This window comes from Chrysochloris asiatica, unplaced genomic scaffold (assembly GCF_000296735.1).
Source record: "Chrysochloris asiatica unplaced genomic scaffold, ChrAsi1.0 scaffold00024, whole genome shotgun sequence".
Classification (NCBI taxonomy): Eukaryota; Metazoa; Chordata; class Mammalia; order Afrosoricida; family Chrysochloridae; genus Chrysochloris; species Chrysochloris asiatica.
In genome coordinates, this window is record NW_006408542.1 from 2,589,294 (window position 1) to 2,610,110 (window position 20,817).

At 41.3% G+C, this 20,817-nt stretch overlaps 1 protein-coding gene across 1 annotated transcript in view; it reads left to right on the forward strand.

Annotated features, from left to right (window-relative positions):
- CRIM1 (cysteine rich transmembrane BMP regulator 1 (chordin-like)) overlaps window positions 1-20,817 on the forward strand; it is a 270,004-nt gene that overhangs the window by 211,415 nt on the left and 37,772 nt on the right. Inside the window, exons 9-11 of the mRNA XM_006839357.1 lie at window positions 12,896-13,052; window positions 16,540-16,661; window positions 17,868-18,077. Of these exons, the coding sequence (XP_006839420.1) occupies window positions 12,896-13,052; window positions 16,540-16,661; window positions 17,868-18,077 (489 nt within the window). The remainder of the gene's footprint in view (window positions 1-12,895; window positions 13,053-16,539; window positions 16,662-17,867; window positions 18,078-20,817) is intronic.

The following is a 20,817-nucleotide window of genomic DNA, read 5'->3' on the forward strand; positions in this document are numbered from 1 at the left end:
GGACATAATGTCAGGAGGGACCATTCGCTGGAGAAGGATATCATGTTTGGTAAGGTGGAGGGTCAGAGAAAAAGAGGAAGATCGCCAACGATCTGGAAGATTGGCCAAGTGGCAGCATTGATGGACTAAAGCGTGGCAACAGTAGTGAGATTGATCCAGGATAGGGTAGTGTTTCGTTCTGCTGTGCATAGGGTTGCTATGAGTCAGTACCGACTCCATGGCACCTAACAACAACAACCACCACCTCAACAACAGATTCGAACTTATCACTGACCATGAAGATAGCGCAAGACTGGACAAGACTCATTAGGTCTTCATGTGTCAGTGCAGACTCCACAGAAACTAACTGCAGCCTTTGTGCCTCCCTTTGGAAAGCCATTCTTTCTTATCTTGGGATCATACTTCAATTTTTATCTAAACTTTTTGTTGCACCCAATCACCTCACCCACCCCTTCACCTGGGCTTTGCTACTATAGACTTTTTGGCAGTATTGTCATGGTTGTCTAAGATTCCTCTCGCTGCTACATGATTCCTTCATCGTTAAATTCAGAGAAGTAATTTCCTTCAGAAGTATCATTAAAGCAAGTAAAAAAGTGTATCATTGGTCTTTTGCAAATTGAAATTGTTAGGGAAATCCTGCTCTGCTCTGTCTTTGTGTTCCTGTCATAGTCTGACTTTTTAAATGGAGCACCCATCCGTACTATCTTTCCAAGTGGGCCTCAGTGCATCTCCATCTCATTAACACACAGGGAAAAAGAAATACAAGTGACAGTTAAAGGCTGTATACTTTTTTCTTTTTTAACTTTTTATTGTTAAATAAAGGTTTACAGAGCAGATGGTTATTTTTACATTCTGCAAATCATATACTTTGCTTCATTACAGTGATTACAATCCTCGCTGTATACCATCAGTTAACAGTATTTACCTGTATTCACTGTTGGATTCCTTCCTCCCTGTATCTCCTGCTACCTTCATCCTTACTCTGACAACCCCACCTTGTATATTGACTGCCTTGTCCCATGTTAGCATGTGTCTACCGTCATATCCCGTGTATAATTTTCCCTCCCTCTGCCCACCCCCATAACCAAAGATTGTTTCTTTTATTAAAAGAAACATTTCTTAACTTTTTACAATACTAGTCTCAACAATATTTGTTGCCCTTTTGTGATTGGCTAATTTCACTCAGCGTAATGTCCTCCGAGATTTATCAGTACTCTTCAGTGTTGCATAATTTTCTTCTGTGTGTATGTATCAGAGTTTGTTTAAAAGGTCTTCTGTTAATGGTCATAGACTGTCTTCATCTTTTTTTCCCCCCCAACTATTTTTATTGTGCATTGAGTGAAGGTTTACAGAGTAGGTTGTCATTTTGACCATCAACAAATAATATGCTTGGCTTCATTACATGACTGCAATCCCTTCCATGTACTCACCGTTAACAGCATTTACCTCCTTTCACTTTAACTGTTGCATTCCTCCCTGTGTCTCCTGCTATCTTCATCTAACCACTTCTGACCTCCCTCTTGTTATATATTGCCCATTTTTCACCCATGTTAAAATATGTCTTCCATCTAACTCATGAGTAATTCTCCCCACCCCAACCATCATAGATTTTTTTTCTTTTATCAAGAAAATCATTTTTTATCTTCTTACAAAATTGATCTCGTACAGTATTTGTCCGTTTGTGATAGACTAATCTCACTCAGCATAATGACCTCCACATTCTACTGTTATGAGATGTTTCACAGATTCATGATTATTCTTCAACGTTTTTGTAGTATTACATTGTGTGTATGTACCAAGAGTTTGTTTAACTATTCTTCTGTTGATTGTCATTTAGGTTGTCTACATCTTTTTTATATGTCTCTTGTAGACAGATTATTGAAGGATCGGGATTCTTAACCATTCTAATCTCTATGTGTCTTGACTGGAAAATTTAATCCATTTATGTTTAGTGTAATTATCAATAGGTATAAATTGACTGCTGTCATTTTTCTGTGGTGCTGCTGGATTCTTTTTTCCACATAATTTTCTTTGCTGAGTTCATTTTGTTTGTGGGTTTTCCTTTCAATTCCATTTCTATTGTGGTAATGTTTATGAAATCTTTCTGATTTTCTTCCTTTTTTATTTTGATGTGCAAATGTATTATTTTTCTTTCAGTTTACCCTGTAATTTTTTTTTCTGTAATTAAAACCATCTATTTTATCTTGAAATCTACTTGATTTCCTTGCCATTTGGAAATTCTGTTATCTATTCCTTCTTTTTACTTTGTAGTTGGCTTCATTATATATTAACTTCTCTGGTTCCCTCTTTTCAACCTTGTAGGTTTGTTTTAGTTTGTTGTTGTTGTTATGTGCTTTGGAGTCAGTTCGACTCATAGTGACCCTGTACAGGGTTTCCGAGGCAGTAAATCTTACGGGAGCAGAAAGCCTCATCTTTCTCCCGCGGAACAGCTGGTAGTTAGTTTCAAACTGCTGACCCTGAGGTTAGCAGCTGAATTTGTAGTACATGTATGTTGTGAAGTGCCGTCGAGTCGGTTCCAACCCATAGCGACCCTGTATAGGGTTTCCAAGGAGCAACTGGTGAACTTGAACTGCCGACCTTGCAATTCAAACGGCTTTGCAGTCTGGCACATTAACCCATAGCGCCACACCAGGACTATATATTTGGATTGATTTCTGGGTGATGTTGTCATGAATGGTAATCTCAGGATGTTATCTGTTGTTGTTAGTTCTCAGTCCAAAAAACACCCTTTAGCATTTTATGTAAACTTGGTCTGGTCATTACAAATTCATTGAATTTCTGTTTATCAGGAAATGTCCTACTTTTGCTACCATATTTAAGGGACAGCTTTGCTAGATAGATGATTCTTGGTTAGCAAATTTTTTCTTTTTCTTTCAGAGTTCTGTATATGTCATCCCATTGCTTTATTGCCTATATAGTTTCTACTGAGAATTCAGAGATTTAGTCTTCTTGGTTCTCCTTGGTAGGTAACTTTTTTGTTTTTCCTGACCTGCTCTCAGGATTCTTTCCTTGTCTTTGATCTTGTAAAGTTTGATTATGATATTTCTTTTGAGATCTCTCCTGTTTTAGGCTCTTTCAAGTTCTTATATGCTAATCTTCTTGTCTTGCATGGTTTTAGGGAAGTTTTCTTCCAACAACTCTTTGACATTTTTCTCTGTGCTTTTTATTGTCACTTCCTGTTCTGGCATTCTAATCATTCATAAGTTGTTCCTCTTCATGGTGTCCTACATAACTCTTCAGCTTTCTTTGGATTTTTTCATTCTTTTTTCTGATTGTTCTTCTAGCATACTAGTATTGAGAGATTTATCTTCACGCTCACTAATTTAGGCTTCATTGCTTTGAATCTTCTCCTTTGTCCTTTGAATATATTGTCCATTTCTGAAATCTTCAGTATTAACCTTCTGGATTTCTAATTGCAGATTTTGTATTGCTTCAAAATTGTGTTTATTTTGTCTGTTCCTGTAGCGTTTTCCTGAATTCTTATGTTTATTTCGATGTTCTCCTTGATTTCCTCGATCTTTCTGTCAGTCTGTTGAAGGTAACAAAATAAACTTTTAAAAATTCTTTTTCAATTAGTTCCATTCCTTTTTTGCCCTCAGATTTCTGACTCTGCGTCTTGGTCATTTGTTTGAGCCATTGATTCTTGTTTCTTCAAATGAGCTGAAATTGTCTGTTGTCTCCAGGACATTGTGGAGTTATCCTATTTGTAAAAACAAACAGTGCAGTTGGACCTGGAGGGGAGAAATCACTGCAATATAAAGAGCTAAGTGTTGTGGAAAGGAAGTATAGCAGAGTTCCTGGCCCTAGATGGAGTTCCTATTGGCTTAATTATTATCTATGTTCAGGGCACTCTATCCAGAAGTAATTAGTGGGTTCGGACATATTGTCAGGAGGGACCAGTTGCTGGATATCATGTTTGGTAAGGTGGAGGGACAGAGACAGAGAAAGACCCCCAAAGAGATGGATTGGCCAAGTGGCAGCATCAGTGGACTCAAGTGTGGCAACAGTAGTGAGGTTGGCCCAGGATCAGGCAGTGTTTTGTTCTGCTGTGCATAAGGTTGCTCTGAGTCTGTACTTACTTTATGGCACCTAACAATAACAACAAATTTCAATGTCTGTTAGAACCACAGGGAAGCTGGGGACTTGGTGACTTGTTCAATGCTGGCCTTGTGGCTCTGGATTTCGTAGGTCTGTAGCCAAGCCCACCTGAATCTAGGTCCCAAAGTGGCACACTGAAGCAATGCAGCCAGCCCCAATTCACACTGATGTGGCGTGTAAGTGCTATCAAGTCAATTCTGCCCCAGAGCAACCCTGTATAGGGTTTCTGAGGAGAAACTGGTGAGTTTGACCTTCCGACTTTGTGGTCCAAGTGCTTATCCTACAGTGCCACACCAGGACTCCATTAACTATATTATTGTCATTGTCATTAAGGGCTATTGAGTCAGTTCCGACTTGTAGTGCCCCTGTATAGGGTTTCCAAGGAGCGACTGATGAGTTTGAACTGTCGACCTTGTGGTTCAAGCCCACTTCTTGTTCCTGAACTTTATCCTACAGTGCCACACCAGGACTCCATTAACTTTATTAGTATTTGTAAATGTTACCTATTCTTTTGCTCCTTTCTTCCTTCAACTAATAAAACAGAACTCCTGCCAAGTTGAAGTCCTATGTACCTGTTGTTGTTGTTGTTAGTTGCTGTCGAATTGGTTCCGACCCATAGTGACCCTGCATAGGGTTTCTGAGGAGCAGCTGGTGAGCTTGAACTGCCGACATTGCAGTTCAAACAGCTTTGCAGTCTGGTGCATTAACCCACAGTGCCATACCAGGACTCCTACGTCTCTCTTATTGATACCTTTCTATCCAGTATTTTATTTACATTTACAACTTTGAAAAAATTCTCAACTAGCACTTCCAGTGGACCAGACCCAGGCACCCTCTGCTGGCCACCGTAAATAATATACAGAGACCCTAGCAATGACCGTTCCTACGAGGGCCACCTACCAACTGACTTTAGAACGTCTCCATTCATCCACAATGTCTCAGTCCTTCCACAGATGCAGGGCAATAGTGAGATGACCCAAGATCTCGGGAGAAGCGAGCAAGGGCCTCAAGGAACCAGGAAGATTGGTGGAAAGGAGAAAGGCAGAAGGGGTCTGCATAGGATTGCAGAGCTGGGGTTGTCAGCTGGATCCTTGCTCAGGGGAGGAGGAAACAGGAAAACACCCAACCACCACCACCAGTCCAACCCCTGTGTATTCCATGGTAATGGGGAAGGGGTCTCGCAGCACCATGTGTATCCCAAGATGCACTGAGATTGCTGGACAATGGGGTGAAGGACCACCTGCTCTGCTCAGAAGGCAGGGTATAGCTCTAGACTCTGCCCTAATGTCAATTTTGCATAAAGACCTCATCTTTGGAACTTAACAATGTTAAGTGTAGAGTGGGTGCACTAGATGTTAAAGCACAAGGATGAATATAATGCAAGACCTCCCCTAAGAAAAGCAGTTTATTGTACCTGAAAAACTAACACCATTTCAAGCCTAGTTCCATAACTTAAAAAAGTAAATCTTGGTAAGAGGAAGCTTTGTCATTCAAGAAAACCCAGGCTCAGGTTCACAGCAGAGGAGGAAAGGAGTGGCCCTGTCTCCCATGGCTGCGCTCCAGCTGGTATTTGCTGAGCAGATGAGCAGAGAACCATCAGGATCAGGGACATCTTTGTTCATCATTCTTGTCTGATATCCACCTTTCCCATCTCACAGTTCTGACTATGTGTCCGTCTCATCATACGGCATTCTCTCTCCCTCCTTCCCTAGACCTGTAGCCAACTGCACACCCACTGGTATTTTCCTTGTGTCTCTATCAGACAGAAGTCTGATCATACGGCATTATTTTCTCAGTGCCTCTCCTATTAACCATCTTAATTACTTGACACCTTTGGAAGCCTCAGGGAGGTGAGTTAGATCCAAGCAGATTGGCAGGCCCTAGGCTGTTAGGTTCTTGGGACCCTACACAGCTCTCCTCTCCGGCTCTGGCATCAGCCTGACATAGATCTGCATGTTCAGAACAAGTGAGCCCTTTTCTGAACCACTGGATCCTCATCTATAAAGGGGAGAAGATAGAACCTAACTTGTGGGCTATTTGGAGGATTCAATCAATGAATGAAAGCAAAGCTGGCTGCATTACCCAGCATACAGTAATATTTTTACTACAGAGATATTTTATAACACATCCTTTTCTTAGTGAGCCCTAGCTAGCCTACAGGGAAAATTCTCCCCACACCCACACTCACTTTGTTGTGGTACCAGTCTGCCTTCGATGCTTCCTGTCTTCTCAGAACACTCCTCCTTTTCATTGTAACTGGTTTCTCTTTCCCCTGGTATTTGACAAAAGAATATTCCTTATAACCAAAGATAACATAAATACATTCTTTTTACCATTGCCATTGCATTGATAAGTGTTGATTTTGCATTTATTTTCTGCATTGCACCAAGGCCTGATTCATGTGCATTGCCTGAATCATTTGTATCTAAATTTTCTCTTAAAGATTAAACCTAGTTCCACTGACATTAAGATTTCTTAAAGTGAGACCAGCCCAAATCAATGTATTTCCTCTGCTCATTGGTTTGTTATTTGTTCATTTACTTGTCCCCTCATAAATCTAAGGATTTATTGAGTTCCTATTGTGCACCAACAACTAGGGATAGTAATATGATAAAAATGATCCTTAGCCTTAAGTAATATGTTCATAATATGCCAATATGCTATAAAGATACTGCTGCAATCTAGCATATTATAGAAAGTAACTTTAAGATTGAAAGCAAAACCTTGTAAAAAACACATCCTTCAAAAGTATATGGACAATATATGACAAAGGATTATTTTGTTTGAACATATGCTAGCTTTGCTATTTTAACTTGTAACAAATTACATTCTTGTAGCAAAGTAATGTATCAAGGTCATACAGAGAATTTAAGTTACGTTTGGTTTACTTTATCATAGATTTTAAAATAAAGAAAAATTATGACTGAAGATATTTAAGAAAGTACTGTATTAATCCTGGTGTGGCACTGTGGGTGGAATTGATAAATTGTGCTGTACTGAAAAGTTGGTTTGAACTGTAAGTTCGCGGTTCAAGCTCACCAGCCATAATTCAGAAACCCTACAAGGGTCACTATGGGTCGGAACTGACTCGATGGCACTTAATCACAACAACATGTTAACAAAACTTAAAATGGAGATCATTTAGATACACTACTAATAAGCTAATACTGCATTGGCACAAGCTATTTATAATCACAAAGTCTTTTGGTGCTGTTTAACAGATACGGTACTCCTCAATGTGTTTTACTCATGTGAATATGTATTATATGACATGTATATAAATTAAATGGCATCTAATCTTTTGTCAGAGTCCTGGTGTGGCACTGTGGGATAATGCACCGAACTGCAAGCTCGGCATTTTAATTCCACCTGCTGCTCTTCAGAAACCCTATACAGGGTTAGTCAGAACCATCTTGTTGGCATTTACCAACAATCATTTGTCACTTGTTGTCTACATCTTTAAATCAAATGGATTTAGCCCTGTTAAATCTAGGAACTAAGGATTTTAAGGAGACTTGGTAGCACTGTGGGATAAATACCAGACTGCTAACCACAAGTCAGCAGTTGTAACCCGTCAGCCAGTCCCTGGGAAAAGATGAGGCTTTCTGCTCACCTGAAGATTTACAGCCTTGGAAAACCTATATGGATTCGCTGAGTCAGAATTGACTCGATGACAGACAGTGGTTTGGGTTTTTTGTTTTTTTTTAAATGTAGAAACAATTACAGTCATGTAAAATTAATGGGAGTTATAGGGTAGCATGAAATGCATTTTTAGGTAAGAATCCTGAAATCATAAGGGACTTTGTGTTTGTGTATCGTTGTACTCTGAACTGACACCTGTCGGGGTCAAGGTTGAGCTACCATTTGCAGAGTTGCATTTCTTTATTGAATAATCTCAGAAACTCCACAGCCATTCTCAGGTAGCCAGTGACCAAGAGTGAGAGGTACTGCGGCAGAGAAGTGTCCAGAACAGTGCAGGACATCGTTCCCATTATGTTCTATCTGGAACTAACGGTGTATTCACAGATCATAAACTGTCAGTGGTGCTGCCTCCCGTTGTGCTGGGAACAGACACCTCTTTTTCTGCAGCATCTACAGAGGGCTTGCTACATAGTTACCATGGACTCGCTGTAATGTATAGACCCTGTTCTTTGCCATTATTTATCGCTTTGTCTTCAAAGTTAAATTTCCCCCCATGGATTAGAACACATTTTTAGATTCCAGTAAAGTTATAACGTTGAAAAATTCCAAATTGTAAGCAAAGTTTCTTTTCATGGTTGCCTCTAGAGCTTTCCAAATAAACTTATAAACCCTTAGCCATCTATGAGTAAAGGATCTCTAGTTGTTAAGTTCTTTATTTAAATGTTTGCCTTGATGATACACTTCTCCTAAAAAAAAAATCCATCGTTTACACTTGGTATCTAGAGTAACCTTCCAATGTTTAGTATTCTTTATTGGACTCCTGGAGTCCTGGTGTGGCGCCGTAGAATAAGCATCGGACCACAAGGCCGACAGTTCAGACTCACCAGCCACTCCTTGGAAAACCCACACAGAAACACTGTGAGTCAGAACTGATTTGACAGCACTTAACAATCCAACAACAACAGTAGACTCCTAGTGTGGCTCTACAGAATCAGCACTGGACTTGGAAACACAAGGTCAGCAGTTCAGACCCACCAGATGCTCCTCGGAAACCCTATACAGGGTCGCTAAGATTTGGAACTGATTCAGCGGCACTTGACAACTAAGTTCTTGAAATATCAAGTCATAGTGGTACAGTGGTTAAGCACCCAACTGTGAACCGCAAGGTTGGTAATTCGAACCTAACAGCCACTTCACAGAAGAAAGATGTGGCAGTCTTCTGTAAAGGTCAGAGACTTGGAAAACCTACTGGGCAGTTCTGCTTTTGTCCTATTAGTAACTCTGATACCAAATAGACTGACAATGGATTTACTTCTGAACTTGAAGATTATCTTTACCTGTTATTGTTGAGTTGATATTCTGACCCATAGCAACCCCATGTGACAGAATAGAACTGCTCCATAGGGTTTTCTTAGGAAGACCCACAATGAGATGGATTGACCAAGTGGCAGCATCAGTGGGCTCAAGCGTGGCAACAATCGTGAGGTTGGCCCAGCACTGGGCAGTGTTTCATTCTGCTGTGCATAATGTCGCTCTGAATCGGCACCGACTCGATGGCACCTAACAACAACAGTCTTTATGGACACAGGTCATCAGGCATTTCTCCTGCAGCACCGCTGGGTGGGTTCAAACCACAAACCTTTTGATTAGTTTTTGCCATTATTATTGTTGTTGAGTTGATTCCGTCGAGTTGATTCCGACCCATAGGGTTTCCAAGGAGCAGCTGGTGAGCTTGAATCACAAACCTTGCAGTTCAAACAGCTTTGCAGTCTGACGCATTAGCCCACAGCGCCACACCAGGACTCCAGCTGCTGTCATTAGGTGTTGGCACATTAGTTGAGACTCATAGTAACACAACAGAATGAAACACTGCCCAGTTCTGTGGCATCATCACAGCCGCTGCTAAGTTTGAACCCGTTGTTGCAGCCACAAAGTCACTGTGTCTCCTTAGGGTCTTCCTCATTGTTGCCGACTTTACCACCAAGCATGGTTCTTCCTGATGACATTACCAAAGTACATGAGATGAAGTCTTGCCGTCTTTTAAGGAGCAGCCTGGCTGTACTTCTTACAAGACAGATTTGTTAGTTATTGTTGTTCCAAGTCCCATCAAGTCAGTTCCAACTAATAGTGGTCCTGTATGGAATTTCCAAGGAGCAGCTGGTAGGTTTAAACCACCAACCTTGTGGTTAGCAGTTCAGTGCTTATCCTACAGCGCCAAACCAGTACGCCTAGATTTGTTAGTTGTTGTTAAGTGCTGTCAAGTCGTTTCCGACTCATAGCAACCCATGTAAGATTTCCAAGGAGTGGCTGGTAAGTTTGAACCACCGACCTTGTAATTCAAACCAACCTTGCAGTCGGTCCAGTGCTTTCTTCCACCATACCGCACCAGGACTCCTGGATTTGTCAGTAGCCAAGTTCACATCATTTGCACCATCCAGGGACATTGAACTAAAAGATAGTACAGTATTTTCAGATGTTTAGCAAGTGCCAGTATTTTGGAAGAGACGGTCTTCTTTTTGGTGGAGGAGTAAGTTGCAAAAACATTGATTGATCCATTCACCCAGCACGTTTGTATTAAGCACCACTCCATGCTTAAGCATCATGATGGTCAGTGGGCTGCATAAATAAAACAGGGTCCCACCTGAGTACTTCTTTCAGTTGGGGAGCAGAAGCCAGATCCATGCAGATGGGAGATGAGGCATGCCTGTGAGCCATCTGGAGTCAGGGGGAATGGTCAGGCTACAGGCTCTTGTGTAGCACAGCTCATCTGCTTGCTAATGAGTACTTTTATTTTTCTAGCAGCATTCGTGTTTGAACTTCTCTTTCCATGCAAAGCAAAGGTGGTTACAGTCAAATTTAGTTTTTTATCAAATTGTTTGTACTTGAATAGCTGATACTACAACTTTCATTAAGGGTTAGAAGACCATTCTAGGCCAAGTTCTAAAGAGTGCTTCCTTTGTTCTCGTACGACTTTAACAATAAAAACACAAAGGTGGCTGAAATTGTGAAATCCAAGGAATTTAGTTCCCAGGGATGCTGACTCTTGGAAGTTCTTATCTGTTTCCCCAACACAATCCACTCAGCGTTATGACTTAAAACTTTGTGTAAGAGGAAAATGGGCTCACAACTGAGACCGTGGGTTTGCTCTCTGTGTCCAAGAAAGGACTACAGCGCTGACAGTCTTCTCCTGCCCTCATCATCCCTTAGTAAGGGGGAAACAAATGAAAAGTGATGACCTTTCAAGTCGTAGAATTGCAGTGGTCTTAATGAGCCATTTAAAATTTCACTTTTAAGGCAGGATGCAAATTTGTAATCAATTGTTGCACAATGTGAGAAGACCCAGGAGGTTGTATTAAATATGTGTAGTAAAAGGTTTATGGTAATGACAGACTTGAAAATTATATCACAAATCACATTTGCCTTTTTAAAAGATACCAAATTAAACATTCAAGTATTGCCAGCTTCAATTCACAAATGATGCTATCTTCAGATTCTTATGTAAAGCTGGGACCCATTTCACCTACTAATTGTAGTTAAGGTTTAATTGTAGATTATAAGATTTGTATGGAGCAGGGGAAAATGTGTTCTGTTTTTCTTAATAATGCATTATTTATAATATCTGTGCTTAAAAAATGTCCATATAAAATAAAAACTCATTTAGTCTTCCAACAGTAATAGTCTCTGCTTCCCATTTTACCAGCCCTTGCAGATCAGTGATCAAACACTGCTGTTTTTTTGCCATCACCAGAACATTTTCCCTTCTTGAAATTTGTCTTTCAAATTTTGCATTTAATCCAGGCACACCTCAACATGCTTTGATTATACCACCAAGCATGCTTTCCTTACTTTAATGTTATTATTCCCTCTAATACTCTGGTTACATTCCATATCACAACATTTAAAATCATCTTAGAAGACTTCACTTCAATTAGCCAATACCTCCAGTAGTTTCTTTTGCTAGCCCCATTGCATCTACCCTTCTAAAATAATAAATTACAACTTACTAACAGGGGACAATTGCACATCACTCACTCCAGATTTTGCTAGCAGGTGACACTTTGAACATTTCAAATAGTGGAGAATTCAACATTAATCTGTATATTTCTTTGGCACATTTATTTTGCAGTCAGTTAGCTCAGCATATCCAGATAGTTGGGTATTTGTCAGCATGTGGGGAGAAAAGATCTAGATGGAACACTTTCTATCATGTTGTAAGATATGTACATTTTATGAGAAAGAGAAAAAATTCTCTTATATTGTGTATAGTATGAAGTGTTCTCTGATAACATCTGGGAGTCCTGGAATGCTGTGGGATAAAGCACTGGGACCGCAAAGTCAGTTTGAACCACAGGATCGGCGGTTGAAACTCACCAGCCACTCTTTGGAAATCTACCCTATATAGGGTGGTTATAAGTCGGAATCATCTCGACAGCACTCAACAACAACAACAATACAATAACATCTGGCACCCATAAGAGTAAATAAACACATTGTGACAATTTAAGAATATGTGTTATGTTAGGAATGCAATCAAAACAAAATGTGTAATGAAATTTTGAATATAAATGTCTGATTCTCACATTTTAACACTATATCAATTAGTAGATTTTGTTTGTTGTTAACTGCCATCAAGTCAATTCCCATTCATAGCTACCCTGTATAATAGGGTTTCTGAGGAGTGGCTGGTGGGTTTGAGTTGCCCACCTTGTAGTCCAGCACTTTATCCTACAGCACCACGCCAGGATTCCAATCAATAGTTACAGATGACTAATAAAAGCAAATTCTATGGGAAAAAAAGCCTTAAATTTCATCAGCACTTCAAATAATATTCACCAGTTCTATTCTTCAGTACTAGATTTAAGCATACTTAGGAATTCTGTTTTTCAAATTGGACTTTGTTCTGCTTATTTGTAGCTAAGCATCAAACCATGTTATGATAGCCACTAATGTGTATGGTCTATCATTTCTAACCATTGTAATGTTGTGGTAGCATTGAGAACTTTAAATCTGTGGATGGTTGTTGTTGTTGTTAAGTGCCGTCCAGTCGGTGGGGATGGTTAGAGGAAGGTATTTCCTCAAAGTGTTATATTCTGATCATATTTATGAGAAAAATGCTGTCTGTGTTTTTTCACAGGGGAGGAGCTCTGCATCAGCCTCAAACGAGGGTGTACCTTGGACTGTCCCTTCGGTTTCCAAACTGATGCCCACAACTGTGAGATCTGCCAGTGCCGCCCAAGGCCAAAGAAATGCAAGCCCGTGATCTGTGACAAGTACTGTCCATTTGGATATCTGTACGTATTCCCTCTTCTTAAGTTGATGGAAACACTTATACATATTTTTTTGTTATCTGTCTTACTTGTATTTGTGAGTGAATTAATGATGTGCTGAGCCCTGAGTGTCTGTGCTTGTTTTATTAGGTTATTGAAAAAAACAGGGAAAGAATTGTGTCTCCAAAGATAAGAAACAAGTTTACTCGTAATGCTTTTATGAAGGTGGGCAGAGCCTTGTTACTGATCCTAATCTTTGGGCCTATTCTGGGGGACTTCCTCTAGCAAGATCCTTAGAAGGAAAATGGAACGGTAACGAGGTCTCAGTGTTATAATTGCTGTAGCTTTCCATAGCCATCAGCGACCGCTTTGTGACTGTTTAGTTAATCTGTACTGTCAGGTCAGTTGACAGCCGCTCAGTGACAGTCTAGAGCATCATTACCTGCCATACCTAGTTGTCTTACCTTGGTATGAGGCTGCAGTTCAACAAATATTTTCTTCATGTAGCAGTAACTTTTTATACATTTCCTTAGAGATGACCAGTCCTTGTATTTGTTGTTGAGATAAACCCCATGACCATCTAGATTATTCCAGAGAAGAAATAGGTACTTCATCACTGTTTCTTTAGTATCTATATTAGCATCTACTTCTATATATCGAGTTGGTCCCTTCAAAAATCTTGTATCACGCTCCCTTCTGTTTTATGAGGGAAAGGATCTTTCTAATTTGATACATTAATATAGTGCTAGCCATTATAAAAGAAGCTCCGATGGCATAGTGGGTCACAGCAAAGTCAGCAGCAGTTTCACTCCACCAGCTATTCCGTGGAAGAAAGATGAGACCTTCTGCTCCCGTAAAGACTTAGAGCCTCGGAAGCCCTGCACAGGGTTGCTAAGAGTCGGAGCCAATTCCACAGTGTGTAGCAGCAGTACAGTAGTCATTATAAAGGAGCGTTGGTGGCACTGTAGGATCAGTACCGGGCTGCTAGCTACAAGGTCAGCAGTTAAGATCCACCAGTCATTCTCTGGGAGAAAGAAGAGATTTTCAGCTCCAGTAAAGATTAGCAGCCTCGGGCAGTCTATACAGGGTCGCTGTGAATTAGAATTGACTCTTTGGCAGTGGGGTTTTTTTTTTTTTTTTGCTGTTTTGTTTTTTAAGTCATTATAAAAGTCTTAGATCCGTCTGCTTTTCCCTGTCTACTTTGTTATCTTTTGTATCCTTTCTTTCTCTTTGAAATTCTAGTTAAGGGAGGAGGGTGAATCTTAATGTAGTTGGAGAATTACATTGAGAACAATATTCTTTAGAATTTCCCCAAAAAGCTATATCATCACTGCTTTTTATCCTAAAATATAAATATGATAATAAAAGTATAGTACCTTCTTACCTTCACTGCTAGTGTAGAATAAAGAACCATTTTAATAGGAGTAGTTAGAACCACTTGCTGCAGTATTATGATAATTCAAAATCCAGTGTGGAAGCAACATGAGGCTGTCTCTGCCCGGGAAGATTTATAGTCTCAGAAACCCTACGTAGGGTCCTCTATGAGTCAGAATCAACTCCGCAGCAGTTGGTTGTGTTTGCTTTGGGGTTTATCTTGGAGAGAAATTTCTTAGAGGAGTGCAGATTTTACTTTGTGTTCCTGTCAGGAAGCACATTCAGAGACAACTAAGGACTGGACTGGCTAGGGCGGCCTCTGAAGGATCAGTCTTGGCCAGTTACCATATGGCAGTGTGAAGAAAAAGGCAACCATGGATGACCATTATTTTATGCATGTACCAAATGATTATTCGAATGAATGAATGAGTGAGTGAGTGAGTGAGTGAACTTATTTATGCAGGGTCTTGGTGGATCTTGAAAATGACATAGTGCATGAAATCAGTGATTAATACATTTTGATTCTTCATTTTTGATATGTAACATTTCAGTTTTCATGTAAGTGCTACCAACTTGTTTCCAACTCATACCGACCCTATAGAGGGTTTCCAATGAGAGGCTGGTAAATTTGAACTTCTGATCTTGTGCTCATCCTACAGTGCCACAGCAGGGCTGCCCTCTGTTGTTGTTGTTGTTAAAGTGCCATCAAGTTGGTTCCAACGCACAGCAATCTTGTATAGGGTTGCTGAAGAGCAACTGGTTGGTTTGAACTGCCAGCCTTGTGATCACAATCCAGTGCTGATCGTACAGCACCACACCAGGTGTCTTTTGTTGTTGTTACGTGCCATGGAATCGGCTCAGACTCATAGCAACCCTACACAGGGTTTCAGAGGCTGTAAATCTTTACGGGAGCAGAAAGCCTCATCTTTCTCCCATGGAACAGCTGGTAGTTTCGAACTGCTGACCTTAAGGTTTGCAGCCCATTTCGTAACCACTGTGCTACCAGAGCTTCTCAACTGCTTTTAGAACCCCTTAATTTTCCTGGTGTGGCTCTATAGAATAAACGCTGGACTGCTAACCACAAGGTTGGTGGTTCAAACCTACCAGCTGCTCTCCAGAAACTTTATACAGGGTGGCTGTGAGTCAGAATTGACTCGATGGCACTTATCTTGAGTAAGAAGGAAGTCATCCTTTATTTTTCCAGTTTGACACCATTGTTGTCACCTTGTGGTATTGGGGTATGAAGCAAAGGGTAGAGAGCGCCTCTTTGAGGCCCAGGATACCAGTGGGGCAGCCCCCTGTAGAGGTCATGCTATACCACCGGCTGGTAGCAGACGGAAGAAAGGGCCCCAGTGCTGAGCACCTGTTGTCAAGCAGGCTCGGTCAGTTTATAAAGATCTGGAGTTGTCAATAAGAATTTGTATCCAGAAAAATCTCCTAGTTGTTTTGTAAACATCGGATTGGCCCAAAGTTAGGCCCTCTAGCTTACTAAAGGAAAAGACAAGTGCATCCAGCTTTTTCCCTCTACCCCATAGGCTTAGACTGTACCCCATGAATGGAGCACCTCTGAGCTGATATTCTTTTCCAAGTAGACTTTCTGAAGTAATCATTAGACCTTGACTTAAGGAATTTTAACAACTCTTAGGTCTGTGGGTCCGTAAGTTCTCATGTGTTCCGTTAAGTTTTGGGTGCTATCTGATTATTTAAATTTTCACAATGCTCTGGAATCACTGAGCATGTGGTCAGTTGAGGCAGCATCCTAATGTTAGTCGCCACACTGACTTACAGTGCATCCTTCACCATCATTCTGTTCATGGATGGGCAAGTCGGTCCGTATTTATTGTGATAGCACTGTTCTTGATTAAATCAACAGTCATGTCACTGAAATTCTGACCGGGAATCATAGAAGCACTGAAGTCCTTGGGCAGTTCTCAACCTTGGTCATGGTCATGGGCAGTCGTGGCCACAGGGAGCTAATTACACATCACTCCAAGTATCTGACTGCAAGTCTTTGAGAACAGGAGTCAAATCATTCTGCTTAATAGCAACATCAATTCCATGACTCTTAGTCTGAACACCTGGGCATCATTTGCAAATTTTTGATTTTCTGACCTCTGACAAAATTTTAATTACCCAGGAAGAATAAGCACGGCTGTGACGTCTGTCGCTGTAAGAAATGTCCAGAACTCCCATGCAGTAAAATCTGTCCTTTGGGTTTTCAGCAGGACAGTCATGGCTGTCTTATCTGCAAGTGCAGAGGTAAGTACCAAAACACATGGCCCTCCCCCTTCAAAGCAACCAGAGGAGCAAAAAGAAAGAGAAGGACACTGTGTCAATGGAACAATTGCAGTGATAGCTTCCTGCTCTGACACAAATGTCACTCCCTGTGGGACCATCCCACGGGACTCCGTTTTCCTTTCAACTGAATGGAATAAAAGCTCAGAATAGAATTTAAAGTAAGTGTATAATGAGCAAGCACGTTGACTACATTAATCACCTTCTTAGCTCACCAGATTTATTTGTCCCAGAAACTTTAGCCTAAAGCACATTTCTCTTGACCTGAATAGCCTCTTCCTCAACTCAAAAGTTGAACAGTACAATTGAGACAGCAAAAGGGCTTTTTTTCAGAGCTGTTGGAGAGTGAGTGTGGCTAAAACTTCACTCATAAATCTTCTGATAGCACAGTTTTCCATGAGAATCGAGACTTCTGCCAGGCAAGCACACAGGTCAGCCAATAGCTGTGGGATAAGTATGAATCCTGGGTGTCCCTGTTGCCAGGTACTTACTACTTCAGGGCACACCGGAAGCCATGTGAGCATGCGCCTGACTCTGTTCTGCATGTCTCCTGCCTCCAGCCTTGCTGCTTGTCTCAGTTATTGTTGTCAACATGGTCCACAAATTAAGTAATGAAAGACCCCTAAAACTTGTTCTGTGTGTCTTCAAAGTTAGACGGTTATCACCTTAAAGGTGTTTTTTAAGAGGGACACTGTAAACACAAATGTAATCACTGCTTCACTTGCTCTGCTGAGCAAACTCTGTCAGTTTCAAAGGGATTAGGACTTCACCGCTAGGTAAAGCTGCTAGAATAGTTGTTACACGAATATTAAATAAATGTAGACTATTACATGCTTCTTTATTACAAAATCAGTGCTTGCTTATTGTAAAAAAATGTGTGGGGGGTGAGGTGGGAGGAGGAGAGGAAGAATTGAGTGGAAGAAGTAAAAATAATAATCCCACCAAGAGGAGAGAAACATGTTGGCCGTTTTTTCTGCATTTATTTTATTTTTCAGAATTGACACCTTATATAGGTAAATGCTTCTCATGAACATTGGCCCATGCCCTTAACTGTCCCTTGTAGGCGTTGGATTTTGGTGGCTGTGTACCACTACATGTAAGCACACCACTACAGGCTGATTCTCCTGTGCAGTAGCTGCTTCTTTACCAGGCTGCCTTCTGTCTGTCCAGAGGTCCCTGCTTCAGCCGGGCCACCTGTCCTGTCAGGCACATGTCTGTCCATGGATGGCCATCACCATAAAAATGAGGAAAGCTGGCACGATGGGTGCCGTGAGTGCTACTGTCACAGTGGACGGGAAATGTGTGCCTTGATCACCTGCCCGGTGCCTGCCTGTGGTAACCCCACCATTCATCCTGGACAGTGCTGCCCTTCATGTTCAGGTAAAAGCTGGCTGCCATCTGTGTGTCCACAGCAATGACTTCTGCCTTGCAGGGCTGCATACACTTCTGTGACTCAGGGTTAAATGCAGGGGCCGAGGCTTGGACCGCCTGAGAGCTTTCCCTGGTTTTTATCAACCACAGCCACACAAAAAAATCATCCAGGCAACGCAAGATATTAGCTAAAGGCCAGGGGAAGTTCGAAAGCTCCTTTTTGAATAGTTTTATTTGCTTACATTGGTCTTTGTGCTATATTCTTATATAGGCTTGTGGACTTAAGTACCTCAGCTCGAGCTCTCCATGTTACTGATAGTATTATGAAGGCTGAATGTTGTAGTTAAGTTGGGGGAGATGGTGCTCATTTTATTCCATGAGAGCTTATTATTCATACAGTTATTTCAGGAGGAGAGAACTACAGAAATCTCTGGCTGCTGCTCTTTTTCAGATGATTGGCTATATGGCACTCTGGCCAAACGGAAAAATGTAGAATAACTGGACATTTAAAATCAAAATAATGGTTATCAAGATAAGTTACTAGAAGAAAAGAACAGAATTGTAATTCATGGGCATCTGAATTATGGTTGTCAGTAACAACAGTTATTACCATAATACCTGGTCTGATGCCTTTTCATCCAAAGAATGCAGCGCAAAAGTTTTAGATAACCCAGGAGGCTTCTCAAAGTTGGTGAAAAAAATATCATTGTCTTTTTTTAGGTGCATTTTACACAAACTTTTCGAAGCCCCATGGAGATACTATTTCCTGTATGCAGGCCACTTTTCATGTGGCAAACAGACAAAAGTTACCCATCTTGTTAGTTGCTGTGGAGTAGGTTCCGACTCACGGTAACACGATGTGTCAGAGCACTGTAGCTCCATACGGTTTTCAAGGCAGCAGATCCCCAGACTTGTCTTTTGAGGCCCCTCTATGTGGGTTCATTCAAACCGCCAACCTAGCTGTTAGTACTTGAGCACTTAACTGTTTGTATCACCCAGGGACTCCTTTAACTAACTAACCCCAAGTAAAATAGTATGTCATCTGGAAGGTAAGGTAGAAATGAAGTCTTGGGATTCGTGCATGAGATATCCCGTGAGGTATACAGGTCCTATCTGATGTTAGAGTTTCGATGACATCTCCATAGGAAGTCACGATCATGTGTCACCTTGTAGGTAAGTACACCAGTGCAGAGGGTGCAGTCCAGACCCTGAAACCTGATCTCTTGTCAGCAAGGCAGGATCAGTCTAGGAGAGAAGGTGGCTCATGCTGGCTAGAATGCAGGTACCTGGCCTGCTCTCAGGGTGGGAAAAGGGACACTTGAGCTCTGGGTCCCTTTTAGCACTGAGATGCCACACACCTCAGTAAATCGGGTATCAAACTGGCAGGCAGTTCTCTCATACGCCTCTGCCTTTTTTCTTTCTCTGTAGTTCAGTAGAATGTGCTTTGTCCCCAAACTCTTTCCTTTTCCACAGAATTTATCATTCATATCCACTGCAGTGGAAGATGAGTAAGAAGTTTAATGAGACAGATCTCTGCATTGGCTCTTCAGGGAAGGAAAATCATTTTTTCTCCTGAAAACCCCGTGTTTTCACAGGTGTCAGTGTGTCAAAGGTGGACAACTCCCAGGTCTCTGCATGGAAGCTGTGAAAATGTCTAAAAGTCAAACCACCACCATCACCCACTGCCATTCTGACTCATAGGCTATCTATCATTCTTGACCGGAACAGAAAGCCTCCTCTTTCTCCCACAGAGCCGCTGGTGGATTAGAACTGCTGACTTTGTGGTTAGCAATCCAACACGTAACCCCTATGGCACCTTAAAAGTCAGACCAGTGTGAATGCAAGGGCACCACCGAGAACAGATCATTCATTTAAGAACCCAAAGTCATTGGAACTATGTGTCACTGTCCCAGACTCGAAGTGTTCATATACAGATACACATAGTATTGTGGGTCTGTGACTATCAAGATATACATGTCCACAAACACAATCATATACATGTGTATATGTATGTATACTTTTCCCAGAAACTTCTAAATTTAGTGGATGGCCACTTACAGGTTCTTCTGAATAGAAACCCCAGAACTGTTGCATTTGTGGACTTCTGATGTAAAGAATATATTCTCCCTTATTTCTTCCATGGGTCTGCTAATGAGTTACTTTTCTTCTTGGGAAAAATAAGCCCAACCTGAGCTTCTGTTATAGGCAGAAACCCACTGCCACCAAGTCACTTCCAACTTACAGCAACCCTGTGGGATTTTCAGTAACCTCATATGCATGTGAAAGCTGGACACTGAATTAGGAAGACCGTAGAAGAATTGATGCATTTGAGTTATGGTGTTAGAGGAGAATATTCAAAGTTCCGTGGGCTGCCAAAAGAACCAGTAGGTCCATTTTGGAAAAAATGCAGCCAGAGTGCTCCTTGGAGGCCAAGGTGGGCAAACTTCATCTCTCATACTTCAGACATATTGTCAGGAGGGAACAGTTGCTGGAGAAGGATGTCATGTTTGGTAAGGTGGATGGTCAGAGAAAAAGAGGAAGACCCTAACGAGGTGAATTGGCCAAGTGGCAGCATCGATGGACTGAAGCGTGGCAACAGTAGTGAGGTTGGCCCAGGATCGGGCAGTGTTTCGTTCTGCTGTGCATAAGGTTGCTATGGGTCGGTACCGAATTGAATGCACCTAACAACAAAGGAGCTCTGGTAGCGTAGTGGTTACGAATCGGGCTGCGAACCTTAAGGTCAGCGGTT